At 37.7% G+C, this 9620-nt stretch overlaps 1 protein-coding gene across 3 annotated transcripts in view; it reads left to right on the top strand.

The window, feature by feature from the left end:
• The window catches only part of LGR5 (leucine rich repeat containing G protein-coupled receptor 5), a 121536-nt gene that overhangs the window by 70782 nt on the left and 41134 nt on the right, over positions 1 to 9620 (top strand). For all 3 annotated transcript variants that reach the window (XM_007448778.1, XM_007448776.1, XM_007448777.1), the window contains exon 3: positions 2847 to 2918. In XM_007448778.1, the coding sequence (XP_007448840.1) occupies positions 2847 to 2918 (72 nt within the window). The remainder of the gene's footprint in view (positions 1 to 2846; positions 2919 to 9620) is intronic.

Raw genomic sequence — 9620 nt, 5'->3', positions numbered from 1 at the left:
TTTTTTTTTTTTTTTTTTTTTTTTTTTTTTTTTTTACTTTTTACGGCAGTTAAGTCAGCAAAACTAACAATTATAGGACAATTTGAGTCTTCTATATGGAGAGGTATCTTTAAGGCTAAAAAAATTTTTATGTGATATAAAAAGATATAAAAGTTTTTCCTATTAAGTTGTATCTTATTATAGAAATGAAGATGATGAAAGAGACATTTCTGTGAAATAATTTTAGAAACAGAGAGAAAAACAAAAAACAAAACCTTCCAGCCAAATGGTATGTGGGTCTCAAGGGTTGGAACGTAGTTGCCCAGAGATTTGTTAGTTCAAATCTTCACAGGAAAGATTTGTGTGCATTTCTCACTATTTGTGTACTCATTCATATAAAAGTCTTTTTTTCCCTATAGTTTATATGTATTTAATTTTTTAACTGCTAAAACCATCCCACGTGGTAAAGAAATGAGGGGAAGGATGCAATGATTTCCTTAAATTGTGGTTTTGGACAATGAGATATATCTTCCACCAGCACAATGAATAACTAATAGCCCGTCTTAAATTCCTTTGTTTTAAGACAAATTCCCCTGATAACACAGGTCAGTGGTTACACAGATCAGTTCTGAATATAGTCTGCGGCTCTGAAGGTCCTTGCCCAGAAAAGAAAAACAACTCATGTGAAGTGAGCTATGATTCAGGAAATGTAACAGAAAGGTATTTACCCTAACAATAATTTAAACAAATAAAATAAATAAATAGAACGTTTTTACTTTCTCCTTTTCATTTCCAAAGTCAATGACTCAGAAACCATCAAGCTACTCGATCACATAGCAGCAGTAAGAGTCAATAAGCCCCCATTTTCAGGCTAGGTTTTAGAACTCAAAAAATGTACTGTTGAAATCATGACTATGAACAGGATAGTTAAGGACATTTTGGCTGAAATAACAGTTCCTGGTCAGTTTAGTCTGATCAGTTAAGCCACCTGTGATCGTCAACCAAGTCTGAGTCTGTCTTAATTCAATAAGCAACTCTTTTATAGCACGGTCCTATGCAAACCATGTCCTTCAGTTTACGTATAGTACTTTGCATAACTAATCAAATGCATGTGGGTTATACAGAATATAACCATAAATATGAAATGTTGGCTACCTACGTTTCACCTTGACACAAATGGTTTGCCAGGTAGGATTTTTCTTTCTTCTCCACCGTATTCCACCACTTACCTCCTCCACCACAGCTGTGTTACACCAGCAGCTCCTGTTTGAACTGCTCTAGTCGCCTCCTGTGCTTCCACTTTTGCCCCAAAGTCTATTCCCCCTTTAAAAGGGTCCCGTCAGGGACTTCCCTGGTGGCACAGTGGTTAAGAATCCGCCTGCCAACCCAGGGGACACAGGTTTGAGCCCTGGTCCGGGAAGATCCCACATGCCGCGGAGCAATGAAGCTTGTGCACCACAACTACTGAGCCCGCACACCACAACTACTGAAGCCCGTGCGCCTAGAGCCTGTGCTCCGCAACAAGAGAAGCCACCGCAATGAGAAGCCCGCGTACCACAACGAAGCGTAGCCCCTGCTCACTGCAACTAAAGAAAGCCCACGCACAGCAATGAATACCCAACGCAGCCAAAAATAAATAAATGAATAGATAAATAAATAAATGTATTTAAAAAAAAAAAAAGCGTCCTGTCAGAAGGGCCCTTTTAAAACACAGAACTGATCACATCACTCCCCTGCTCGAAGTCCCTACTGTGGCCTCCAGAGCCCTGTGTGGAGTGACTCTGGACACTGCTCCAACCTCACCTGCTGTCACTCTCCCCTTGGTCATTCCACTCCACCCATGCTGGTCTTCTTGCAGTTTCTGGACCACGCCAGTCACACTCCCTCCTCAGGCCTTTTGCACCACTGTTCCTTTCACATAGGTCCCTGCATGGCTCAGTCCTCTGCTGAAATGCCCTCTCAGCAGAGGGGTTTCCCCAACCATCAACCGTCGTACCTGTAAATAATAGCCCATTGCCCTCACAACCACCGCCCATGGCTCCCTCTCTATTCCCTTGCCTACTTTTTGTATAAAAAAAATTTTTTTAAGGAGAGTTTTATTTTTTTAATTTATTTTAATATTGGAGTATAGCTGATTTACAATGTTGTATTAGTTTCAGGTGTATAGCAAAATGATTCAGTTATACATATACGTATATCCATTCTTTTTCAGATTCTTTTCCCCTATAGGTTATTACAGAATATTGAGTAGAGCTCCCTGCACTATATAGTAGATCCGTGTTGGTTATCTATTTTATATATAGTAGTGTGTATGTGTTAATCCCAAATTCCTCATTTATCCCTCCCCCCCACCTTTCCCTTTTGGTAACCATAAGTTTGTTTTCTATGTCTGTGAGTCTGTTTCTGTTTTGAACAGTACGGAGTTTCCTTAAAAAACTGAAAATAGAACTACCACATGATCCAGCAATTCTACTCCTTGGCATATATCTGGAGAAAACCATAATTCGAAAAGATACATGCACCCCAGTGTTCATTACAGCACTATATACAATAGCCAAGACATGAAAGCACCCTAAATGTCCATCAACAGATGAACGGATAGAGAGTTTTATATACATAGTGTAAGCTATTAAGTGATTTATTGTAAAATAGGTAATTTATTATATTTCTTCTTAGGCCCTTCCTTTGCCAGCTTTTTGATTAGAGATTTAAAGAAATTTTTTGCAAAATATAACAAAACAAGGTTCTTCAGAGTTGCTTTTGGCATTCGTGGTCTGCACATAATTGTATTGCATTTTTAACAACTAAATGAATTCCACATGAAGAGAGCTATGCTTACTCTCCCTCCTCTCCCTTGAAACCCGCAGACGTCTTGCCGGAAACGCTTTGACATACATTCCCAAGGGAGCATTTGCTGGCCTTTACAGTCTTAAAGTTCTGTAAGTAAACCGGGTATTGTTTGTTATAATTCTGATTTTAGTGTCAAGTGGATGCTAATTAACTTGTAAAGATTGAGTTCCTCCAATAAACTATTTAGAGTCATGAGATAATTCATCTAAATTCCAGTCTGCCTTCCTTGATACCATAGAAACATGTGATACCTGGCTGGATTTGTGTGTGAAAAAACTTCATCTCTCCTTTTCTAACCTTAATGTCAAAACTTTGTTTGCCCCTAAATAACCAACTTATCAACTCAAACTTGTGAAAGCGTATTTCCCTTTCCTTTTGTGCTATGAAGTTGGGGGGAGTTTTTTGAGTCGTTTTGATTCAAGTGAATAAATCACTATTATGCTGACATAATGAGATCACAGCCTCAAACCATTTGCAGAATTTGTTTCCTTGTGATGCGCTAAATAAGGCTCAGGTAAAAAAAAAAAAAAAAATCAAGTTTATGTTCCACTTGTGAATAGATGTAGAAAAGCCTAGTGCATAGTAGATACAATGAGTAGTTGTTTAATTGAGAAATGTTAATTCATTGAGACTTGTAAAAAATGGGCTTTCTTACTATTTAATGTCCAACTTCCTAATTTTCTATCAGAAAACTCATTATTACTGATACCTCCTTCTTCTAGTACCCATTGTTTAATTTTCTTTCAGTTTATTCTTTGTAGAAAAGAAAGGGACCTTGGTAGAGAAAATAGATAATACAAGTTGAAATTCATACCAGGAAAGTTTTATCTCAGGGAAAACAACCTGATTTTATCTCCTTTGAGATAAAAGTTATAAACTCTAAAAGGCATTTGATGCATTTCTGCTTAATAGAAATTGCATTTCATTGACCTGAGGGATACGTAGGCTATTTTAAGAAGCAATTTTATTTAAATTTAATATTTTGTTAAAAGGTAAATTCAAAAGCAGAACTGTTATTTGGTCTTGGTCTACTTAGGTGATTGGGTTTGATCTCCCTACCTTTGAGTTATTTTTACTATTAGGTAGCAATATTTTTAAGTTGTCATGCTTCCAAATCCTAAGGTTAATCCATTATGTGGTGAAATTCTAGGCTGTAGCACCAATTCTAATGTGCCTATATTTCCACGAATCCAGCAAAATATTTGGAACCATTCAAAATGCATCACGTAAATCAAGTTTAGATAAGACACCTAAGATGTTATCCCTGTGTTGAGATAGGTACCACTAAGTATTTTGGAAACTTGTTAAATAAATTATATTGGAATGAATTATTTTAATTCATTGACAAAATGTATATTGGATATACTGAACTAGACTGTGTGTGTGTGTGTGTGTGTGTGTGCACGTGCGCATGTATGCACACACAGCACTCAAAGTGGCATTGAACAAATTATTGCTGGAAAGACAAAGATCAATAAGTATGGCCATGCCCTTGAAGAGTTTATAATCTAGTGGTAGATTGTGGGATCAAGATACTGTGACCAAGACAGATGAACAGATCACTCTGATTCTGTGGAACTACAGAGGTTGGGAAGGACTCTGTCCAGTCTGATGGTTCAAATTCGACTTCCTAGGAGAGATGTTTCTCCAAAGAGTTGACCTAGAAGCCAAACCTTGAACCAACCATCCACATAAGGTAGCCGACTGAGGAGACACTATACATAGACAGACAGAGGCAGGAGGAACCTGGGATGAACAGACAGCCCTACGCAGGTGGTACTTAAGCATTCAGGAGAAGGTGGAGAGTATCTGGAGAAGAGCCTGGAGAGACAGAAAAGGTCCTGGTCACCGGCATCCTGTATGTCATGTCAAAAAAGCATAGACATTATTATGTCCTGAGCATGATGAGAAGCCAAGAAAAAGATGTAAGCAAGAAAATGCCACTTTCAGACTTTGCATTTCAGCTGGATCATTATCGATGTGAGGGGGATTCAATAGGAGCAAGACCCCTGCCAGGAATAATATTCACTCTTCTCTGTATTTTGCTGACTTAAAGACTAGTGTTCAATGAGCAAATCCAATTGTCAAATATTTGGAAAGTATTTAGTGTTAGAGCAATGCTTCTCAACCATGGTCATCACGCCTGCCACAGAATGTTCTGGAAATTTGTGGAAGCATCTTTGGTTTTCCAGGTGATTGGCATGTAGTAACTTGTCCTGTGATGAGCTGCTCAGCCCAGCATAAAGAATCCCCCTGCATCCCTCTTGACTTCTGACGGTCCCTCCACACCAAACTTCAATCAATAATACTTTCATATGTAATCATACTGAAAGGTTTTACATGAAGTTCTGCATACGCCTAATAATCTGTACAGGAAAAATTAAATGGTATAAATATAGTCTCTCAAAATCATTGACTAGTTAACACAGATTGTGCATCCTGTGATTTCTACCCACATATTTATTTGAAAATGATATTAGTGCAGTAGAAGAATTACCTCAGAAACCACAAAACAAATTAAAGCTATGTAACTGTGAGGTTGTAAAACGTCTTCTTAAAAATAACTATCATTAAATTAGCAGAGAAACATGAAACACAGGGCTCTCATTGAATCTCATTAACAAAGTCTGCTTTATAAATATTTTGTATATGGTCTTTTAAAATGTTGGGAGCACAGTCATACAAAATCTGGGCTGAGATAACTATATAATGATTTATTTATTTGCGGGTAGCCTGTTGCATTTTTAATATTACTCTTCCACTATCCGGCAGGGTCTACCAACCAACTTCTATGCAGGTGGTATCATGACTATTTCTTTTTCCAGTTCAGCCTCAATTCCTTCTTACCTTTGGCAGGGTGTGCTCCCAAGGGCCTCCTGAAATACTGGAGAACAGATGCTCACCTCAGCGTGCAATGGAACTTTGAGATAGGATGGATGTTCTCTGTGGTATTTCAGTCCTATCTCATAAAAGAGAGAGAATTATTTTGATACCACTCTTATCTATAAGGAACACTCATTTGTGAGAATGTAACACTTTCTTATTTTCTCCACTGCAACATCTATAATATGTCTTGGTATGTTATCTTTGTTTTAATAAAAGTTATTTCCTTCTTTCCCATAAAACATTACATAAAATAAGTAGAATCTGTTATATGTCTTAACTGTAGATCTTATTCTAGTATCCATTTAGACCTCTACTCTCATCTCCCTGTTCTTGCACAGAATAACTTCTGATCATGTTACTTTTCTCATACCCAACCTTATTCATTAAAAGTGGAGGCAAACATCTGACTCTTTCATAGAAATATCGCCTAGGATAGTCATATCTGAGCATCACATATATAATAATACATATATCCCTTTATTATAAATTACTTTTATTCCTCCTTTATCGTACAGTTAGGGCAGTACATTATGTTGATTTTTTTCTTTAAAATGATATATGTAAATGGCCATATTTTTATGAACTTTATCTTAATATAATGGATGAAGCATTACAAAATATTTGGTATTAAAGGGAGAATTGGGTCCAATAGGGTTGAGAACCACAGTGCTAGAGGTAAAATGCTGAACAAGACAGGCCTGGTCCTACCATTGTGGAAAGTGACTCAAATGTTTTATAAAGTCCAAAAGTCATTGGAAGAAAGAAATAACTGATTATATTGTAGCATGGTGAGAAAGATAATATACAAGTAATATTCATCTGGGGCCCTGATCGTATAAGGAGGGTTAGAAAGGATCTGGAAAAGAAGAGAAAGATAAGAGTAATCCAGTCCTAGAAGATAGGAAATGAAGATAGCAACAGCCCTCCTTGGTGAGGACTGTTTTATATCAGAAATCTTGTCACTGTGAGCTCTGGAAGATCACTAAAATTTAAGATGATTATCCCTGTAAATACTGGCCTCATAAAAGGTTACTGGCTTAGTATTGCAAAATACCCAGTCCCATGGAATTCTGAACCAGGCTATCCTCAACAAAGGTTCATTTTCTTGTGTAGGCCATTCAGTCGAGGAACGGCTTATCCTCTTGCCACCAGCATCAGAACCAAGCCACATGGAGGTGATGGATAAAACTAACCATAGGAAAGTCACAACTAAAATTCTCTCCTTCCCAGAAAAGAGCCTGGATAGCTACTTGATATCTAAACATAGGACAAGTAGGCAGAGGAAATACCTAAGGATCAAGCCATTGTCCTCTTTCAACGTATAATTTCCTCTCACCTGCTTCACAGCACCTGTACTTGACCTTATTAAGTCCTGTTGGCCAAAAAAAAAAAAAGATAACCAAAAAATTTATTGTTAAAGTAGCTTGGGGACACTGTATGTAATTGTGAATATTTTACAGTTTAAAAGCTCCTCAGGGAAAGAGATTAAGAAAATATGAAGTCATCCTTTGCCCCTAGAGATAGTGTTTCATTTTCTTTTCTCACCCACATGTGAATGATAAGAATGAAGTTGTAAGTGCCTAAACCCATATTCAGTTTGTGGTACATTCTGCTTGTATTTGCTGCATTGAATAAAGGATTATTTATAGGAGAAATCTGCAACCATGTTGTGAATGCTCTGTTTTAATTGCACTCCATAGTGCTATGAATCCTTTAATTGTTTTGTTTCCCACTGGACTATCTTAAACAAAAACAGGATTTTCTAATTAACTCACTGAAGACCTATAAGGTTATAATGGAGATAATTTGCTCTTGTTTTGTCATTTGAAAGTAATTAAACAAAAGTTCTTTATTTAAGGAGAGATCAGGACTTTTCTTTAATTATATTTTTGGTATTTAACTGGTAGAAGAGGTTGAAAATTAAATTGCTGGGACGTAGCTCAGGGGTAGCTTTAAAAGGTATCATTAGTAAAGCTTGTTTAAGTTCCATTTTCTGAAGGTAGATATATAGAGCTACTGAGAAACTTTGCAACTATTCAATGAAGTAAAGCCATTTAAATATCTCTTATCCTCTACTCCAGTTTTCCAATATTCTAGAAAGACCACGTTATAAGAGTTTCACTGTCTGGTTAGCAAAGCATAGGAGGACAGTTCGGTACACACTTTGAGCCAGTAATATATTACCTACAAAGTTTACACATCAATTAAGTCTATTATCGGTATCTTATCACTTAAATTTATCACACAATTAGTGAGTGACTTTGATAACATTTCTGTCAAGTTAAAATTATATCATATATTCAAACTGCTTGGAAAGGTATACAATAACATATAAACATAAACTTTTAATATTTAGGTAAATTATGCAAAATACAGCATTCAAGCTACAATTTTCCCAATTACCTAACCGGTAATTGAAGTGTGAAGTCTCTCTAAATCTTGACTTTGTTCATAAGGAACCAACATATTTTGAGACTTTTGATTTATGAAATGTTAATTGAATCCAAGTTTAAAATAATGAAATTACTTGTTTAAAAGTGTTGGATTGGGCTTCCCTGGTGGCGCAGTGGTTGAGAGTCCACCTGCCCATGCAGGGGACACAGGTTCGTGCCCTGGTCCGGGAGGATCCCACATGCCGCGGAGCGGCTGGGCCCGTGAGCCATGGCCGCTGAGCCTGCGCGTCCGGAGCCTGTGCTCCGCAACGGGAGGGGCCACAGCAATGAGAGGCCCGCGTACCGCAAAAAACAAAAAAAAACTGTTGGATTACAAGTGACAGAATTATGATCCTTAGAAAACAGAATCTCAGCCATGGTGAGAAGAGCATAAATTTTATAATCTTCAAATATTTTACATGTCTTATTTGATATGAGCTCATATTTGCATATATGAAAGTATAATTAATGCCTTCATATTGTAATCCGCAAACAACTTATCAATCAGATGGTATTATTCTATTCCCATCGCACAGATAAAAGTCCAACGGTCAAGAAGGGTAAATGGTGTGCTTGCCAAGACTCAAAACTTAGACCTTATCTCCAATCTCAATGTAGCCTCAAGTTCAGGTGAAAATATTCTTAGAAATACTTAGCAGAGCATAGGGTGGTTCTCACTGTGTGGTGCCTTGCCCAGCAGCACCAAGATCACCTGAGAGTTTGTTAAAAATGCAAATTCTCTGGCCCATACCCAGATCTACTGAACCAGGAACTTTGAGGGTGGAGCACAGAAAACAGTGTTCTAACAAGCCTTCCAGTGAATTCTGATGACCCCTAAAGTTTGAGAACCACTGGCATAGAGGTTTTTTTTTTGGCCAATTTTATTTTCTCATTAATTAAAATGTCACTATATCATTAGTTTTGAGAAGAGTACTTATCAATTTATACAGAAAGGGCCAACTTTTATTGAATGCTTCCCAGGCAGCAGGTATTGTTCTATGTACTTTCGCTCATTAGATCATCACAATAAGCCCTGGGGGTGGATATTATTACTGATCACTGAGACGTGGAGAGATTGAATGATTTCCCTGAGGCCACGGGGCTACTGGCAGGGAAGAGGTAGTCAGATCCGAGAACCCATGCTCTTAATCATACTGTGAAAGGCGTACAACCTGAGAATTTGTACGATTATTCCTCAAGAGAATGCTGCAAGGGACAGTGGAAAGCACATCAAGCTTTGGAGTCAGACATACCTGGCGTTGAATCCCAGGCAGTCATCTAATGAAAAGAGACTTCAATTGTGGAGATGAGAGAACCAGGCAAATTATTTCTGAAAATCCAAGTATAAATTTGTGGCCTAATCAGTAGAAATATTTATTTAAAATGTCTTTTAAAAATGCTTTCCTAGGGGCTTCCCTGGTGGCGCAGTGGTTGAGAGTCCGCCTGCCGATGCAGGGGATGAGGGGTCGTGCC

This window comes from Lipotes vexillifer, unplaced genomic scaffold (genome assembly GCF_000442215.2).
Source record: "Lipotes vexillifer unplaced genomic scaffold, Lipotes_vexillifer_v1.1 scaffold329, whole genome shotgun sequence".
NCBI classification, from domain to species: Eukaryota; Metazoa; Chordata; class Mammalia; order Artiodactyla; family Lipotidae; genus Lipotes; species Lipotes vexillifer.
This window is presented reverse-complemented; position numbering and strand designations above follow the sequence as displayed.